This window comes from Trichoplusia ni, chromosome 5 (assembly GCF_003590095.1).
Source record: "Trichoplusia ni isolate ovarian cell line Hi5 chromosome 5, tn1, whole genome shotgun sequence".
Taxonomy (NCBI): Eukaryota; Metazoa; Arthropoda; class Insecta; order Lepidoptera; family Noctuidae; genus Trichoplusia; species Trichoplusia ni.
The window spans coordinates 10,956,030-10,976,959 of record NC_039482.1 but is presented as its reverse complement, the minus strand read 5'-3'; the positions used below and the strand labels follow the sequence as shown (position 1 = coordinate 10,976,959).

The window sequence follows — 20,930 nt, the reverse complement described above, 5'->3', positions numbered from 1 at the left end:
AAGATAATTAGGTCTCTAGTTTTGAGTGGTTCGGATGTGGCGGTAGGGTTAGTGGGGGTGATTGAGCACGCGATGTAGTCACGCGAGCTCGCCACAGTAACACACTGCTAAAGAAACTGCGAGGAAAACGCCTTCCGGGGTGAACGGCCGCGTTGCGTAAAGCGCCCGCGCTGTGCCACTGTGGCGCAACACACGCCCCTCCGCCGGCGCAGTGACGCGGCGCGCGCGCAGCGCCATCTAACACAACACTGCAAGCTCGGTATAAATCACAAGTGTTTTATAGAAATATTTGTTGAAAAATATGTTTTACTGGATATAAATGACTTAAAGTGCCTATTAATCTGTCATAGTCGGCGCTATTATATATTTTTGCAACATATAATTTTTATTGAAATATTTGCTTCTAAACGTTGATAGTCATAATAGTATTACACGGCTAACCAAATTAACGCTATTTTGCTGTGTATGAATGACACAATTGCTTGACAGATTTGCAGCGTCAGGTGCTTGAGTAAAGCGAACTTACTCGAATACACTACATTACATTGACAAAATAAACGTGGCCGCTAATAAATTGCAATACGTAGCGAGTGAAGTAGGAATGACGAAATGAAATTTAATTCCTAGGTCAAGGTTTGGCTTCTCTTCGAAATGGGAAAATTGCCACATATCGGCGACCTTAACTCGGCGCGAGTCCGCCAGTTTCGTAACACGACACCGCGAATAAAGACCCCAATACACAACCTGACGAGTTTCGACTATAAACGTAGTAAATATACTTTAAGTACGAGTTAGAGTTATAGAGTTAACCAATACTGAGAGCGGAAGTATGCGCATGTGGAAAAGTTCAACTTTGCAATGCATATCATTATGTTACGGGTACTAAACAAACAAGTTACGTCATGGAAAATCTTTTAAATATCGGTTACCAATTATAATTTTAAATTCGTTAATATTTTTATAATTTTACCGCCTATTGCAGTTAAGCGCGGAGATGAAGCTTGACTGCCAAAGAAATGGAAAGTTTGTTATACAACGTCCACCTGAGTGCGCAAAGGTGTGTGAAAGGCGCATGAGTTTTTAATGTCAGCCGCCCGTGGTCAAGGCTTCAGTTTTTGAATGCTTGCTTAACGTGATTTTATCTTCTGTCTTAGTGAACGCTCACGGACTTAAGTGACGTCATCCGCATTTTTTATTGCCATATTTATTGTATCGAAAATTAAATTATATTGACCCGTAATCAATTTCAATTTTCACGTATTTAAACGTATTTCTTTATTTCTTTCTTCTTTCTAAATACATTTTCCGCTATCATAGATAAATAGCATTACAATTACATAAATCGTAAGCACAATAGCTATCAATAATAAAGAAAGTTCATTGTCTTCAGAAATGGGATTTGAATCGAAAGCGAGAGTAATTGCCGGTCTAGCCGGCGTCGGCGCGGGCGCACGTAGCGAGCGCGGCCTGCAACGGTACCGGGTGTAAGTTACGGTACTTCCCGTAGGAACGGGTCCGTCACTCCCGCGCACTAGTGATGCGAACGTACCGTACCACGCGATTTATCGATATAATTTTAGTATTTGTATTTGTTGATATAATTGTGATAATTAAAATGTTATACCAGAAATCACGTTAGCTTAAAATGTGATTGTGTGTTTTAGTAAGAGATTTTTATTAATAAATTAAAGACTTAAGTTTTATTACAATTTTGCATTTTTTATAGATTAAATTACAAGTTGCATTTTAATGTGTACAAAATGCAGTTAATTAACACTTTGAAACATTGTAGCGATTTTATAATGTCTTTATAAGTATAATAAAATAGTATAATTTGTAGGTATAATAAAATACCGTGTAAATTTAATTTTACGTTGCATAACAGTTAAATATGCAAGTTATTCGTTTTACACTTTCCATGCTCATATCAATTAAGAGACAGTGGAAGCAATAAAATAAAATGGATCGTGACTGACACAAGAAAGTATTTTGAATATTATATATACTCTGAGGAATTTTAAGCTTTCGGTTAGACTTTCATGATGGTTTGCCTGAGACGTTAATGTTATCTAGCAGGCCTGCGCTGTGCAAACCTGGTTCTAATACAAATCAAGTTTCATTTGTTATGACACAAGGGCATTGCCAAAACAAACGAATGCAGGGATCAATAACACCGCAGTGGGTCAGCGATGAAGTTTTATCGATAACGCGGGCGATTACGCGTCGACACTACTTGGGCAGCGGTCAACCCCCATTGAGACCTTAACCACTTTCTCTTTCGATGGTCGCTGATCGTGCTTACATGAGCACGCACACAGAGACACTTTATGGACAGCGTGACTGTTTGTATGTGTGCATCTGTGTATTGTTGGTTACATCACGTAACTTTGGCTGACGCATCACTCGAGCGAAAGGTCAGTATCTATTTATAATATACATAGTTACGCTCACTTTTCATATGATGTCCAAGAGATATTTTCGATTTCAAGATCGTTCACCTCTGTTGATTAATTGTATCACGTGTACTTAGTTATGACGTGTCATTTAATTAGCAATGACCTGTGTCAAACGTGTCACGCTGTTGTCACGGGATGGTGGAGCTAATGACCTGGTGATCGCTTTGTTTACAAATAAAATTTTTGTGATGAGTTATTTTACAAAATTGACGCTGGAGTTTATTTTTTGTGCATCGTTTATGAACCTGGAAACATCTTAATAAGTTACTGTAGGAAAAAAAGGAATTTAAAAATGTATTAATTGAGTTTGCATGGGTATTAGGAATGATACATTAATTTCAATACCGATAATTGCAATGCCAAAGGGGGGTAGTTCGACCTGCATAACTTGCCTCAATGAGATTATACACAATAGTTGCAGGCGCGAGTCCATGACTCCTCGATAACATTGTGCGAGTAGGAGCACAAAGGTTTAGCGACAAGGCCACCGCAGGGCTGCCAGCCTGCGTGGGAAACCCTATTGCAGTCACCGGCTAGATTGTCACTTGTTCAACTATTGTTTACGCAACTACGTGCTAGATTATGTTGACACTAGTTTCAATTCGAAAATTTTAAAGCTTCCGTGTACCAATACTAAAAAATATGAATTAAAAAAAAAGAAAGAAACGGACATTTTTTTGTGATTCTAAATTGTGCTATCTATCAGCCAGTGTCCATACAGGTTTTTCTAAGTAGGTTTAATGTCTCGAGTTATTTATACAATGTTGCACTAGCCAATTACGTGTAATTGGTAATTAAAGTGTGGGCTTTACGAATAAAATTCCGTTTTAAAAACTTATTGGTTGTTTAGCATTGTGTTTTATAGTCATGTTTTATGTTCGCCTGTTTTAGCATTTGAGATTCGCCTCATTGATTCAACTTAGGTTACAAGTTGCCTGTGGGCGGATGGGCGGTGATCGCCTACTATATCCGCCGACAGACTGTGATTGATGTAAATCAAAATGTTCTAACAATGAAACGTACAATGTTCTAATGTTTGAGTTTATATTAAATTATAATTATGTAATCCTATACGAAGCACTGTACTGGAGAGATTCGAGAACGTTTACATGTTTAAACAGTCACTTTTGTGTTAAAGCAATTTTACATATTTGTTATTAGCTTTTTATGATTCCATTACACTAAGACGATAAAAAATATTTTGAAAGTTTAATTTCATTCATTAATTTAATTGTTAAAAATCTTGAAAAGATGAGTAATATGCTAATCTAGCTTTACTTTACAAAATAAAGAAAAAAACTGTTATCAAATTCGTAGTCTTTCACACATAAGCAGGATATTGAAATTAAAATGGCCTCTATTCTAAAGCGTGAAGATAGTTTTTACTAATTAATAGTTACAACTGTGTGGTCTGTAGTACTATTGCTTTCAAATTGCTAGTGTTGGTACAGTCGTGGACGACGGTTTTACTGTCTTATCATCATTGACCCTAATTTTAGACAGCGCATACCTCCCGCTTGCGACTCTAAACATCTGTGAATATGTTTTAGAGTTTTGATATATTGATCTTTTGTATGATATACGTTATTAAAAGCGTTTCATGTAATGTTTTTATCGCCCGTATAAAGTATACAAAATTAGTAAAATTAAATCCATCGCTTTTTAACAGTTACTACCCTATGGGTAAAATCGGATCCCTATTACTCAGGCATCTTTATTTTATCCGTTTGTCACCAGGTTGTATCTCATCAACCGTGATTACAAGACAGTAAAAATTACAGAAGATGTGTTCCTGAAATTAAAGATACTTTAACCAACCTTTGGTATGGTAATAATTTTGGTAGGTTACCAATTTTTGTTACACTCTCAGTCTCTTAAATCCCACTCACACTTAAAGATATGCTCAAATAAAGTCAATTACTGATTTAAAGTACTAATAAGTCTGACCCTATGACCTTATCAAGTGTTATTTTATAACAGCGTACTACTAAAATTAGAAGGAAGTTCCATGGAAATAACCTTAACCTTAGTTCATTGACTTGAGGATAAACACCCAAAACATCGGAACTCCACGATACGTTATAATCTACAAAAGTAATTACAAGGTCAACAACAATTAAATAAAAATTTGGAAAACAAAAAAATTAATATAAAAATACATATTTTTCCAAAATGTAAAATCCTTTTCTCAAATAAACGTCTTGTTTTTTTAAAGTCGAAGAATCAATTCAGGTTTAATAACAGTCAAACATTTTGAACGCATCTTTAAAACAGATCATCAGTAAGTTTTCCGTTTAGTTATTTCACAGCCCCAATTTTAACTTAGTGCATTTTCTCTGATTGTACTTCTTGCTTGATTATTATTTATTTATCTTTAAACAAAAAGATAGGTAACTTATTAACTAAGCTCCACAAAACCGTTGCAATGGTTTGACTGTGGGGACAATTAACTTAACAGTCCAGAACTTATTAGCGCCCGAAATGTATGTAATGTATAAACGTCTTAAAAAGTTTCAGATTCATGTTTCTAAGTGTACTAAAATTAATGGGTTGTAACAATACAGTGGTGAACGCATTGGCGTCGCCTGCGCACCTACATACACATAATACGTCGTGCCGCTGTAACTAGGACAAACGGACCAACATCGACATCCCGGCTGACGTATCTGACGTTATGATCTTTATTGTAATATTCTGAGGGAATTTTAAAATAGAACACTACAATAGGATTTGGGATAAAGGAGGTTGTTTAAGAAGTAGGTCGGATTTGTTTTGATTTAGTTTTGTAATACGTCATTGGTTTTTTTTTATAGATCGACCATAGACCGATACATCCTCTTTGCAGTTTTTATCTACATGAGGTTTTTTAAACAAGTTTTAAATTAATGTTCATTTTTAAAATTAAGTTTTCACTTTATTTTTTTTTTAGCTCAGCACGTCAAAAAATTCGATAGTCTCCTTTAAGTAGATATAGTTTTTGTTTCAAAATTAATAAAGTACATATTAATTGATTCATTTAATAGTAATAAAAAATAAAGTTCTGTAATAAATGAGTTGATAGAGTCGTCTTCTGTCAAGCTTTAAAATCCACTTTCCGGATAATGGTCGTGATGTGATTATTGTAAAGGCCATGTACGACGGTAATGCGTTTTCTCAGAATGTGGACATCACTAGATGGACACAAGGTACTCTGTCGCCTGCGAAGATCTAAGATGATTGTATACTTACTAACTGTTGTAAATTATCTTGCGTTTTGATAGTGCAGGCTTGGATAAATACGTACCTTTTTTGATATTTTTTTTGTAAATATTTATTGCCTGTATATGCATACGTAAATAATGTGGAATGGTAGTTCAGAAAACTCGTAGCTCAGACTTGTTACCGTTAAAAGTACGTTAAATACTATTGTAAAATAACAGACAAAAATTCAAAAATTCTCACAATCCTCTAAAAATGTATCCCTTTCTTTCACATAACTTTCATAATTAGAGTGATAAGGAAAAATATATAAGTGTGAGCGCTTGTGATGTCATATAGATTTGTAAGTGGTAAAATATGTATACCTTGAATTGTTTATACGTACAAACGGATGTGTTAGTCACTTGTAGTTCTTAGAAAAAGCTTATCTTTCATATTGCATTGGATCGTATTACACAAATACATAATTCGTTTTGTTATTGTTTACCTGCGGGTTTGCTTGGCCTTCGGAATTATAAAATAGGTTTTATATTATTAGCTGGCAGTGGCAACTCTAACTGTAATTAGAGTGACATTTAATTTTCATTTAATAAATTACGAAATTTTTATTATTTATCTAAAAGTTAAAATGTTTTCGTTTTGCAAAACGCCATTTCGTAAAGGTTTTCTGTACACGCATTTGTAATACTTGTTAATGGAAACATTATTTTACTTGAATGAGTTCTTATAATTAAACGTTTCTACATACAGACATTATGTCGATATATTTTAGTAACACATTTCGTCACAAAGTGTTAAAGTAGTCTCGGTGCGTGTAGGTATTATACGTTCTCAGTTTCTAAGTCAACGCAATGACATAATTCCTAACACAATTTGTCAACAATGTTTTCGTACATTGTATACGAGAGACCCGTTACATTTATGCATATGTTACGTTTATGAATTTTTCAATGCGCACCTCTATTACGCACGTAACATCACTATTACAATACCTAATACATTCCTAGTGACAATGCGTCACCTTGCCAGCGTTCGTTGACGCATCTACGTTTTGTCCAAGCGACCTTAAGCCTAAGCGTGTTAGACTAACTACTAATAACAACAACCAATTTGTAGCATCCCGCTCGCTCTAATAGCTGTTATCACGGTCTAGAACGAGATATAACTATGTGAATGATGATTTGAGTTGAACACCGGCGTTCACCTTCATAAAGGCAAAGTATGGACGGCGCTAACGAAAATGAAGGGCGATAGTAGTTTCAAGTGTTTGAAGGTAACTGGCTTAGATTGAGTACTAATTGCTAAGAATTTACGCTTGTAAATATCACGATGCCGCGATACTTCGTCAATTACTCGATAGTGACACATGGCGGTTATTATAACAAACTGGCTGAACCATTAGATACTATGTTGTTCCACCTGCTTCTTTGTTCGGATTTCAGAAGCTGTCGTGTGCTTACTTACAGATATTAAAATCAATTATTTTTGTAGAGATAATTTGAAATCAGAATGATGATGATAGAAAATAGTGATTTAAAAAGGTCGCTTTATTAAATAAAAATATCGCAAAATGACACGATTACAAAAATTTGCTGTCCACTTAATAACTTTACATTTTTCTACTCCGATTAAATATTTTTTCCGTCGAGTCATCCGCCTAATTTATAAGTCTGAGTTTCTATATGTTTAGTATCTATACGAAGGTTTTTTGTTCTCTTGTTCCCTCACAATATGCAGATAACCCTTCTCCACTCCATTGAGTTGTGAAAGGTTATCGGTATCGATCTCAAAGTGCGAAAAACGAAAACGTTTTATGTAAAATATCTCGTAGTAGACGTGTACGAGAGTAAATGTACAATGCTCTTTATTCAAAATGAAGGAATTGTAGGAATTATTTATGTAAAGCCATGTGCAATTTGTTTGTCACTAAATTTACAGAACAAAAAAAAATAAGGCAACAAATGCGCGCAGTTGACATTAAAAAATTCTACAACCGAATAAAATGATTAATTCTTAGATCTTTTTTGTCACGCTTCGTTCAAATGTTTATCATTGGCACAAAACTAATTAATAAGAAAAAAATATTAGAAATTAATATTAATCATTTAACTTTTCTGCAAAAGCAATGTCGTGATGTATCATAAAAATACAAATACATTTACATGTGGTCCGTCAAAAACTGTTCATGCACACTTGATATGCAGGCTGTAAGTTATTATGACTTCAGTATTGCACATCCTTTCTCTCCACTTTCACCGTCCTTGGCGAGCAAACGGTAATAGTCGCCTTACAAAACTCTAACCACAACACAAAACACTTCTACAGTCCTTGTGAACATACAAATAAGGTCGAAAATCCAATGGATTTTGTTTACAGCAATGCAACGTTAACTTTGTTAGAAGGTACATGCCAAGTTGTACTCCATTGGTACTGCACGCGTTTGTAGGATCTTATCTCTAAAGTAATTTACCAGTGCAGACATTAAAAAAGGTAAATTATTGTTCTTATTATTAGAGAAAGTAAGTCGTAGCCAAATAAGTAACGAGGAGATTTATAGCAAATTTCACCATGTGTGGGTGGACATTCTCTCAATTATGATCTCGGATTAACTAAGTCATTTTTATTTTATTTTCGCTACTCCGAATGTTAACACTTTATTGTGAAATCAACTTCCATTAGCGCAGAAGCGAATAATATTATTTGATGTATATTTTGAGCATAAAATGAAGTGATGGAAGTGCAAATAAATTGTACATTAGCTGCAAGAACGTGCTGGCGAATAGAAGCATTGTTTTATGTCCACATCTAGGTCTAGGTAACATAAAAAGCTTCATGTGTTGCGGTGTCGTACCCAATTAAGTCTGTATATGATTCACGAAGATTCCGCTTTTAAACAAGGAAAATGCGTGAATCAGGTGGTATTTTTATATGGCCATTGGAGTTACGGCCAAGGAAACATAATATGGCATGTGTGGTGAGTTTTTGGAATTAAATATAGAGGTGCATAACACATGCGAACGTTAATTCAGCGAAACAATGCACTACCAAATGTTTAGAATAGCACTGTAATAAAGGAAGAGCGATAAAAGGAAATTCGTTTGTAACCTACATTTGATAAACAAACATTTCTCAAAATAAACGCGATATAACAGTATTTAAAGCATTGTGTCACATATCATGATTATTAATCAGTGTAGTGCAGGAGACAGGTTGCCCGTCAGATAACCTAAACGAAAACGCGAACGCATTGATAGTGATAAGACCGCAAGGCGCTGGCCGCTGAGCCTTTCGCGCCCGACGCCGCACAATCGTTAGATAAACATATGGGTCACTGAACCGACCCAGTTTCACGAGAGCCCACACGACGGGCCCGTGTGCGACTGTGCGCGTTTTACTCAAAAATCCACACAAACGCAACACTTCAATCAACGCACACACACATACTCGCGAACGAATACGTATACGGCACGCATTTTCGTGAACACTACGAATTAGTCGCTACCACGCAACGAACTCACATAATTCTCGCTCTAAATATTATTGACCAATACTAAATACGCGTCATTGCTCGTTGAATAAATTCGTGTTTACCGTTTAAACGACGAGCACTTTAAATGTATTTCGAAATTGTGTTAGCTATGTAATACTTATGTAATGATTATAAAGTCTTCAGTAAAATATTTAATAATTATTAAATTTTAATTAATTTATATGAGAATGCACATAGTAATGTGAGTAATGCAGTGGTAGGTATTTATTTTACATCTTTTAGAAGTACTTATGGTATAATGAGGAATTGAGCACTGAGATATTATATCAATATTCTTTGGTCAATTCAATTAAAAATTGTTGTGTTAGTAAAATAATATTCAGTAACATTTTTATGAGATTTTTACTCGCGACTATCAATTATTTATATCAATTATTGCTGCAAAAAGGTAACTTTCTTTCTATAGGTCGGATAAAAGCCAGTGTTAGCTACCTTCATACCTAATTTCATAGAAATTGGTTCAGCCGTTTTAACGTTGAGAGGTAACAAACGTACATAGAAACACATAACTTTCGCATTTATAAAATTGGTGTGATTTTTTGAGAGTCTGCGATTTCGATAAGGAGTTAGACAAACTACTTGTTAGACGTATTTGATTGATTGCTTGATGGATGATGGTTGCGGTACCATTATCAATTGTTTGAGATCAATTCGTTCGTGTTCGCTCTTATTTGTTGAGAACGTGAAAGCAAACTCAACTCTACCTCTAAAAGTACGTAAGTATTGAAGAAGGGAAAAGTACTAAAGACTTTTTTAGATCATCATGGTTACAAAACGTAAAAGTTGATTATTATTTATTTGAAGAACGTCATTAGTGTAAATAGATACATAGAATACGTCAAACAAAGTTTTTATGTTCTGCAAACAAAAATAAAAATAACTGTATTTAAAAAAACCCCAAAAAACGGTATTTTTAACAATAAAAATAACTTGTATTTTAAAGTTTCGAAAGTTACATGGTCAATGGTCTGCTGTAGGCCTTGGCCATGACGACCGCAATGTTGTCGAAATACCGGCGCATTCATCGAAAAACTGACGAATTTTAACCCTTTCACAAAAGGCTTTATTACCGACATTGTTACTTTGATACTGTTGTAAACTTGCTCTACTCTGTGGAAATATTTTTTTTAACATACATAATATTACATTTAACTGATGTTTTATAAATTCATAATGATTATACTAATAGTTCAATCTATGACTTTGTTTGACGATACTAAAAGTGGAAAGCCGGAATGTCTAGATAAAGAAAACTAAGGTGCAGAATGCTTGCGGTTTCCTTAAGTTTTCTCTTCAGATTGAGCATTCAAGAAGTGGTACAGAGTTGTCGAAACGTGGTGCGTGGTATTTGGATTTACATTTATTAGCCTTATTTAGGAAAGGTGTTTTATTTTTTAAGTTAAGTGACAGTTATCAGGCTACCACTATTTCAGGGAAATCTTTTGATCTTTTTAAAGATGTAGTTCTAAAAATCAATCTCCTTATGTGTTTTAAGTAAAATGGAGTTGATGACCTATATTATATCTACGTAAAAAAGAGCCATTTTATTTGAACATAAATTTATTTAAGTAAGCAATGATTCAACATCGATAAAGCGACATTATTACTTTTCGCTCTGAATTCAGTATTATTCTTTTAATATGGACATAGTTATATTACTCGAAAGACCGAAAAATACTCTCATTTTGAATGTACTTCCAAAATATCAAACTCAAATTGAAACCAATAGATAGTTAAAGAAAGTCCAACATTTCTTCCATAAAAGTTAAAGACCTGAAAACTTGTTGCTTGCTCTCTGAAACTTGTGATGACGAATGCTACGTCAGAGCGCTACGAACAAAGGCTACGACAAAATAGGTACATCTGAATTTTTATTGAGGTAGGTATCGAATATATTCATGAGAAAATTGATCGTTTAATATTCTGATTCTATTGCGGTATGTTTAATATTTATGGGATAAACATTTGTAATTCTAAGATTGTTTTTTTGAGTCGATTTTGTTTGTGAGTTTTTTAACCGATATCTATAGAGATGCTTTTGTTTGCCTGCATATTTTTGCTACTGTTGCTATGTTATTAATGGTTAATAATAAAGAATAAATCTTATTGCATTAATTGTGGTTAAACCTTTGCAGGTTGATTCTAAATTTCTGAATTTCCTCATTTGTTTTTAAGTGAATGTAAAGGAGGACCCTTATCATTTCTGTCATAAAACGAGCTGTCACCTTTTGATACTATAGACAGGTCCCTTTCTTTGAAGTGGGACTAGGGCCTACCACGAGCTCTCAAATTAATTATTACTATAGTTGTAAAAGTGAGAAGCTGCTTTGCAACCTGCAGATTCGGGCTACTAAAACTGAAATAATATTTTTATAACTACGATATGATTAGGGACTCCGTTTGGGTCCAAGACGGGCCATCCTGATAAATACGCGATAGTAAACTGTTATATCATTTAATAATGTTATAAATTACTTAAAAAATAGCCCCGTTGTTAAGAGTTAACCGGAGTAAGATTGAAGGATTTTCCATCATCGTCCTTATCAAAGTTAAATTCGATATCTAGCTTAAAGCACGCGAGAAAGTGGTGAGAACGTTTGGCAGTAACTGCATTTACTAACTACTGGCCTATATGCGTATAGAGTAGTATGTAGGTAACTACGGTTAGCGCAGTAATGGACCGCGGTTAAAATATAACTGTGAGATCATCTACAACAGTGGTTCCCAAACTTATTTTGTCGACTGCCTACTTTAAGTATAAATATTTTTTTAGCGCCCCCATTTTTCACCTATTTATTTAAAAACCACTATAACTTCAAATTAAATTATTTAATTATTATGACCTATGTATATATGTATATTAACGGAGAGTTCTAAACGAAACTTTTACTATAACCCGCAAATTGAAACCTGAGCGCAGTAGGTAACATACAATCACAACGCCCCCATTTTCTTTTTGGGTCTCTTAACGCCCCCCATGAGACCGGCAGCGCCTACAAGGAGGCGTTATCGCCCACTTTGGGAAAGACTGATCTACAAGGATAAGGTAGACGGTGAATCAATATTTCGACCATATGTGAGGTTTCAGAGTTATTTTTAATTGAGAACTTAATTGAGAACTTTAGAACTTTAATTGAGAATTTTTGGTTGAATTCCATATGTGGATCGAATATGGATTTTTGATTTCGGACGATGTTTTTTTTTTTGCGAGGTTTTTTATTTGAATGCGCGTCTTCAGTGGTTATATTTTCTTCGAATAATTATTAATAAGGTGTGTTAGTCATTATAGGGTTAGCCCATTATGTAAGATAAAGTTGTCAAAACATTGTGATAATACAGTGATAACCTACATAGTATGTATTTATTTCATTTACGATGCGTAATCGTTTATGTAAAAACGTTATAAATCGAAAATTGTGTTATCATTAACTTAAAGTGCATAATCAACCGCTAGAGGGCGACACTAGCAATACATAGACAAATCCAATATGGCCGTCTATCAAGAGATAACATTTACGTAAATAAATAGACATAATTATATTATCATTAACGATCCGTAATATATTAAGCAAAAAAGAGGACAGTTAAACATTAATTTAATTTTATATGAATAAAAAAATCATCGCAACTCAAAGTAAAGCCAATAATTATTTAAAAATTATAAATATACGTTGATAAGCGTTATTGCTACTGTCTATTGTATAATGATAAAAATAAACAAAGATATGAAGTGAAAAGTATTTTTTTCTGTCTAGCAGTGGCTACGATAAATGCACAGACAAGATAATAGGCTTGTAGATAAATAATGCAATAAGTTGAGCATTGATAAGAATCGTAGTAGATAGGTAGTTGTCCAAAGAATTTATAGCAGTAGAAGATCAAGTACATTCAGAAGATTATATCGGAGGACGGATAAATTAATAGAGTCATTTGTTTATCAGAAAACACGTGTTTTACGTGCAGCGTGTGCGTGGACGTCTAGTATTTAACAGAAGATGAATGAAACGACGAGACTGCGAAGTGCATGCCAACGTGAAAAATAAAATAACATAAAAGCTATACAAGACGTACACAACGTCATCTCACCATAAAACATTTTGTTCAATTGCCCTTGTCGTCCGGTCAGCTTTATCGTGTTTGTGTCCATTCAATAATAACGGTCAGAGCCGGCTTAGAGAGTCCTATTTAATTAGTTAGAATAGTTCATCACTGTAACGTGTCATAGAGGACGGCACGGCCGCACCGTGGTCCACACACACACGGCGAGCGTGCGACAGAGCGGCGGGAGTTCGCTCGCGGCTGGCGGCTGGCGGCTTGGCGCCCGCACGGAAGTAGGTTACTAACTAAGTTTTGTTTGCGTGAGGCTGCGACTCGGTGCACTCGCGCCGCTAGTGCGGGCGCGCGGCTCTGCCCGCCGTGCTGCGCGCCCCGCCTCCCGCGCGCCCCCCGCGCCCCCGCGCTCGCGCATCTTTCACTTTCGGCTCGAGCACGCTCGGCCCGCCCGCCCTACGCGCTCATTGTTGCGCCCTTATGTAGCGAGATGCCGCTTTCCACAATAGACTCGCCCCATTCACAGATATGACAATCGAAAACTTTGTAGTAACTTTTGAGCTGATTAGAATAATTTGTAGCGACAATTTTTTGAAGGATATCTATTTGATACTTTAATCTTAAATCATGAGTTCATTGACTTGTTGAATTCAATCGCTATTAAGGTAAATTGGTTGAACTTTAACTGAGCTAATTGCTGTTTGGATAACTTAGGAAGTACGAAGTATTTTGTGTCGGATATAACACGAGTCTTGATAAATTGATTGCAGCCGACTGAGGAGTACTTTAAACACACTTGATATTAGTTTTTGATGTTGTTCCAGTAAGTCACGCAATGATTAATTAACCATTAAATATTTTGACAAAGGAATTATTGTGTAGAGATTAACAATCATAATCTCTTAAATCTATTTCAAGTACCTGTAGAAGATACTCAAAAAACACAAGACAATTGCTTTTAGACTAACTAGCTATGTAGGTACTTATATGAAGTGTGACCTTGAAACTTGTTTTCTATGTAGAATGTTCCAGAATGAGCGTCGAGCAAATCTAATTCACAGTTGGAGTGCACGACACGCTGAGTACCTGTGGGATAGAGTGATTGCGAGAGCGATGGGTGCGCGGTCCGCGGGCCGTGGGGTCGGCTGGTGGTACATCGCACGCATTCGCCGAGCGCTCATTGTCGCTGGTTATGTAAGGCGGAGGCCGCGTCGATGCCGCTGCGCTGCTGCGAGTCAACGAACGGCATTGACACGCGCCCGCCTCCCGCCGCTGCCCGCGCCCCCCGCACGCCGCGCGCCCCCTCGGACTCCCCTCGCCGCTGCTGAAACCAGCAGCTGCGAAATTGGGTCACGAGCTCCGAGCCACCTCACGTACACATCGGCCAGATTAGCGAGACCTCTGACGTGCGATGATTCCCTTCAATAGCCATCATATCAGTGACAGGCACCGAGGTTCTTAGATAACTGGTGCTGTACTTGCAAGACGACAAATGAAATGAACCTTCTGCCGTTTAAAATAACTACGTATTTCAACATGATAGATCGGACGCGGAATCGCCGTACATGTAGCTGCGGACCTTGAATTCTGTGATCTTAGAGATCTCTACGTTAAAACGTACATAATATAAGCTATACCAAATGCAGTATTAAGATTAACTCAAATAATGTATGAAAACATTTTTATTTTTCTTTACATAGCGCATTTGATTATGAACTGCGCTAATTTCAATTTCATATAATATAAAAATACCGCTAACCTCCTGATAATATTTAATTACACAGATAAAAATAGATTATTAGGTGTTTATATTCTATTGCTATAGTTGCAGCTAAGCTTAAACGAAATGTTTCTATTTAATTTCTTAATATGCATTGTATATTCAAGGTTAATTATATTTAAATGCAAAACCACGATCCATTTCGTAAGTACTTAAGGTCAATTTCAGAAAAAAAAATGGCTACACATACTAAATATATATACGATTTAGGAAAAATAACAAATAGACGATTAATAACAATTGGATGGGAATGACAAAGTTAATATTATAACAGAAACAGCTTCAATAGTTTCTAATATCAATGCATGAAAACGGAGAAGGAAAACAGCACTGCGCCGGCATCGAACGCTCGAGTCAACGAACGTCATTGACGATAGACATCAAGCGACCTCCTATCTTCTCCAACTCAGTATAGAGTTTAAAATCGCTTGGAACGACTACTCAACCTAGCCTTGGCTCCTACTGGCCTGGCTGACTTAGACATTCTATCTACTTTTACGAGTACATGGGCGAAGGCTCCAGTACTGTTTGGTACTTATAGTGCAGCTAGTACTTAGACGCAATAAGTTTATCGAGTCAGCTTGGCCTTATATAATGTTCTAATTCTTATAAAACGCTCATCGGATTAGTGTTGCTGACGTTTGCCTGTTATTCTGCATGGTTACGTCACAGACGCATGTACATTGTCTTCGTGTACATAAGAGCTAGGAGTCAATTTCGCAAAATGTAGAGTCGTAGAGCGTTGCATAAGAGACAATCATGAGCATACTAATTTGCCAGGTTTCTGTGCAAATAGACGCCAATCTAAAATTCAGTAAAAAATCTAGGAGGATCTGTTTTGGTAAAAAATATTGTATTTTTTTCTTTATCCTATATAAGGCACCCAATTCTGGGACTTCTTTGTATTGTATTGATATTTTTGCCAATACATTACAATATCTTTATAAATTCAGAACTTGGTCTCGTAGATGCTCCAAGATATTTGATAAACAAACTCTGCCAAGCTCCTAAAATGCAGGCGAAACGATATACAAGTCTTACGCACACAGCATGCACACGCACTGCGTTATGATAAAAACATACCTACCGAACGACCTTGGAATATTGTCTATACATGTTTACAAAAGAACAAATAAATCAGAATAACACAACTAATAGCAAGCGTAATCTGTACAATTTACATTGAAAAGCTGATCATTCAAGGTCAAGTTAATATAAATAATTAATTTGTGAACTATTGTTGTTAACCCACTGTGAGAATGGTTAGTACATAGTATTTGATAATAGGTAGAACTGTTATGTTGCTAGCATTGGCATATCAGTCCCCCTCGCATGACGTCACAATGTAACTGTGATATCAATTCGAATATAGGACACGCACACTTAAAGCAATTGACTGTAAGTTAATTGTTGTCTTAAAAACGAACAGAGGAAAATATAAATAAAGAAACAGGAAAAGTGTTGTGTAATACGGACCCGAATTTATTACTAACCTCCCAACTCTATTTTTGTAACAGCCGTAGGTAATAAAAGTGACATAATTTCGGTAACGTTTGTTTTTCTTTTCATTTTCAAGTCACTTTTTTTAGTTAGAACGGTGGCATTGATTAAGCCATCGAAGTGCGAAGTACATTTAAGTGTGGAACTTATATAAGGCGTAAAGTGCATCGGGCGTACAAAGCGAGGGTGGTACGTAGCCGCCCTAGTTTCAGGGTGCGGAGCTTGCATCGGGTGAAGGAACGTCATTGACCCACCTAGTACCTACGCGCTATCGCCCCCCCCCCGCTCCCCGCCTTCAGACCAGACTGATAAATATAGCGATCTCCGGGAATATGGCAATGAAACACTCGTCTATAGACTATCTACGTACTGTACAGGTGGGTATGTATGCACTGCGTCGAATGTGTACGTCAATCTGTCAATCAATTTGCAAGGATTGGGAGGAGTGTCCGATTGACCTGTTCGGATGAATCTGTCGGTACAATATCGGGTTAACTGTTGACGGTTTAATTAAAATCAACCGGTTGTTTTTCGTCTTGCACGTTGCGATCTAGAAAATCTCAAATAAAAGTAAGAATCTGTGTTGTTTTGGGACTACAAATTATACTAGTTGTTAATTATAAATTAAAGACAGAGCATTAAAAAACTATTTAAAACTTAATATTGATCGGTCACTGTTGCTAGTCGGCCAAAGGAAACTATCACAACTGCGCTCATAAGCATAAATTCCAAGTTGCAGGTCGATCGATGCGCAGGCACGTGATTACGTGAATAATGCATTTATTAAAACATTTCGAAAGGTTAGCAACAATCATCATAAATTTCATGGAGGGCGCGGCGGGGAGGGCGAGTGCGGGGCGCGGGGCGGGGGCGGAGGGATGCGAGGCCAACACGTGCGGGTTGCAGCGGGTGAACGAACGTCATTGACCCACCTCCGGGGCCTACTTATAACGGGCCGATAACACCCCCGCCGCCGATACGCCGGCTGATTCGTCTGTGTGCCGTGTTTATGCTAATAACAACACTACATCGATGGCTTTATTCGAACATTTGTAATTGTGTGCATATGTCCTCGTCAATGTGTCTGATAATGTTCATAATTACGGCGGCAAGGTCACGCAGAGATTTGATGCTGGCGACTTCAATGTTAAGACAAATATTTTCAATAGCAGACACATAGTTTATTCACTGTTTAAATATTTAAAACCAATGTTGCTAATAAAGGAATGTTGTTCAATGAAATGGAAATATCAGCTATTGTTTTAGGTACAATGTAAATAAGCGATTCACGCAAAATTCGTTTAGAAAGTGTGTCAACATACAAGTTTTATAAATTTATTCAAATCTAGACCTAAAATCTAAGGACGGTGAGTTTGTAAATCATTGCTTGATTATAAGCAACGCTATTTTCCTTCTAGTCTAATGATTTTGTGCCAATGTCAAGTATAACTGCACTATTCAAATGACACTCACTGTATATTAACTAAAAAATTAGCAATCTTATTACGAGAAACGTAAAATAGTAAACAGAAGTTGTATTATTTATCAGCAACATTGAAACGATTTTTTTCCTTTTTATGTATAGAATTTATATGTTAGTATACTTTTTTTTATTAATGTAATCGCTTAAAAATAAATAATTCGTTCATAGTTATATGCGTTGGTAAATACAATATTTGCCCATATTTTCTAGTCCAGCTCCTGGAATACAATAGGGCTACACAGTTATCTAATTAGTCATAACACATCCTACCCTTATAAAAGTAAAATCTGCAAATACGATGTGTGAACACAGATTTAATATAAATAGAGGTGAAGAGCACTTTACTCAGATCTAAGAATGAGTGCGGCAGCTAATTAGCAACATTGAACATATTTTTCAGTCTTAGTTTCGAGCTACAAGTTTCTAACGATTCTAACCTCAAATAGACCCTCCCATTGACCCGCGATCCCTAGTCTAGAAGGCTCCTCGTCCGAAGGTGGTGTTAACAACACGCTGGAGGTCCGCTGCACCGGAGCCCCACTTCCGGCCTCGATGGAGCGATCAATACGTATCGGGGAACGAACTCCTGACCTCGGATAGGAACTGGGGCGCCGCGCAAGCGCTGGGCTGCCACCACGTCGCCGCGCCGCCCGGTGCATCCCACTGACTCCATTTTGAATTGCTAATTTTTATCTTAATATCGATTATTTATTTTTATGATTTAAACTATGATAATAACTAAGTTAAGGTAAATCTCAATCACAGAATCACAGAATAAAATAATGCAACAAGAATTAAATGCAGCAGAAAAAGGGAAAGACAACTAGTGTTAGATCAATTAAAATTGATATTACGATGATGAGGATTTAACATATATATTAAATTAATATCATATGGTAACAGATTTTGTGTTTTAGTTCCCAGCATTGCAGTTTTCTAGGATTGCCATGCCCAATCCACCCGCACTTACGAGTACCAACGGCACCTTTGACATTTAAAGATCAATAATATCATGGCAAACGTAGCGTTATTATTAATTTACTGCTGCATGTAGGCTACGCCTTGTACTTGATACTATTGGCCATTGTAACTCATTGTTTATGTATAAAACTTTTTCTACGAACCTACATGCAGTTAATTTGTTTCCAGCACAGATTAACTGAGGTTGATGGTTTAAAAAAGGAGTTTTTATAACTAGTATTTCGTTTTACAAAAGAATATAGAATAAATTTAGGTTACATTTCAGCCAATATTTGATCAAATATCAAACTTATTTGTGTCTTGTTGATTGGTAATAGAACCTATCTTAGGTCATTAAAAGAACTGTAAAATATTTTTTAACTCTTTTCGTGTCTTAATTAAGAATGATCAAATATGGCTTGTTTACTATTGTAAAGCAAGTATTAAGTCATCAATTATTAAGTATTGCGTTACAGCAATCAAACATTTTCATGGCGTAGGTAACGTGTTTTCTTTTTTCTAAATCTAATGGCGCAATATCGCGCTCTGCAAGATTTGATCCAACGAGATAGTGGCCGATATTAACTCGGTTGACCTTTACAATAACACGAAGTACGTGCACTGAACAAAGCGACCACTCTGAGCCAAGTTCTATAATTAACAATTGTCTGTATAAAGGTTTTGAAAAATAATATACACGAAAAAAATAGAAGGCAATACTATTGAAGGTAAAGGACGGCCGATATTGTTGCTTGTGTAAATTTTGAGGCGCGGGCTTTTGAATGCGGCCCTGCTGCAATGCCAAGGCGACTGCCAAAAGGTGGAATAAGGTCAAAGCCCAATGTCAGGGGCCCTAAGAATTTTGTCTCCACTGCATTTTAATGCGATACATCGAATCGTTTAATGAACGGCTCCATTGAGGAGTCACGATGTTCGAGACTCTCGTTGAATAAACACGTCTGTCTGTCTGCTCATCAGAAGAAAGTAAAAGTGATCTCTTGAAAGATATTTAACTTAGCACACTAAGACTTAATATTTTATTAGGAATTCCTGGTTTAGGTTCCAATTTTAAGTTAAGTAACTATAGGTACTATAATTATAATGTGTCTTTTCTCCTAATTTTAACTTGTTTGCTGACTTTCCTTTTTCTGTTCTTGATCCGTCAAGTGTTTTCTTTATTAATATTTCGTATATTTTATAGTGCATATAAATGAAGAAAAATTCAAGAAGGTCGTGGTATCTAAAGAAAGTAAGTGGTGAATACTTCTGGAAATTGGCAAAGTTCTCACGGATAAAGTTTCATCTTGTACAAATATTTGGAATCAAATATTCTTCGTAACACGGTTGCTACAAAATTAATTTAAATAGGCCATAAACAAATTAGTCTTTTCAAAAATAGAAACTTCCATTTTGTCATTGTCCGCCTTAATTTTTAAGAGTTGGCGCTGACATTCTGGTATTCAGCCTGTCAAAATTAAAAAATAAAACATTTAGTGTGTTGGTAAATAGTAATTAAGGTTACACGAGTAACATAGTTAAAAATATTTTCTGGGGTAGATCTGAAGATATTAGTGTTTTGATAAATGTCATATTTTTCGTTTTCGTGACCTTATACCTATTAACTTTGTTCAAAAAAGATTATATGAAAAGGTTTATTAATAGCTTTTACTCACTTCAGCATAAAAACAATTAGTGATATCCTATAAGAACTATTTCACTCAATTCCAATCATAATAGTCATGTTACTGAGCACGGGAAACTGGGAACCTATCCTTTACCTCAAGTAAGACAAACTATCGTGAGGACTGTCAAACAATAGAAAAAAAGTTACCATGGAAATAGAAATAACATCCCTAACTTTTTAGACGAAAATTCACGAAGTAAAACACCGATGATCTATATTAAGACACACCCCTTGACGGCTGAGTGGACACGATATAAAAATAAACCTTT

General features: G+C 36.0%; 1 protein-coding gene across 2 annotated transcripts in view; it reads right to left on the bottom strand.

The window, feature by feature from the left end:
• LOC113494476 (hormone receptor 4) overlaps nt 1-13,582 on the bottom strand; it is a 48,924-nt gene extending 35,342 nt beyond the window's left edge. The window contains exon 1 of one of the 2 annotated variants that reach the window (XM_026872841.1): nt 13,291-13,582. In XM_026872841.1, the coding sequence (XP_026728642.1) occupies nt 13,291-13,351 (61 nt within the window). In that variant the 5' untranslated portion in view covers nt 13,352-13,582. The remainder of the gene's footprint in view (nt 1-13,290) is intronic. The other variant, XM_026872842.1, reaches the window with a different exon arrangement.
• Between the last annotated feature and the right edge of the window lie 7,348 nt (nt 13,583-20,930).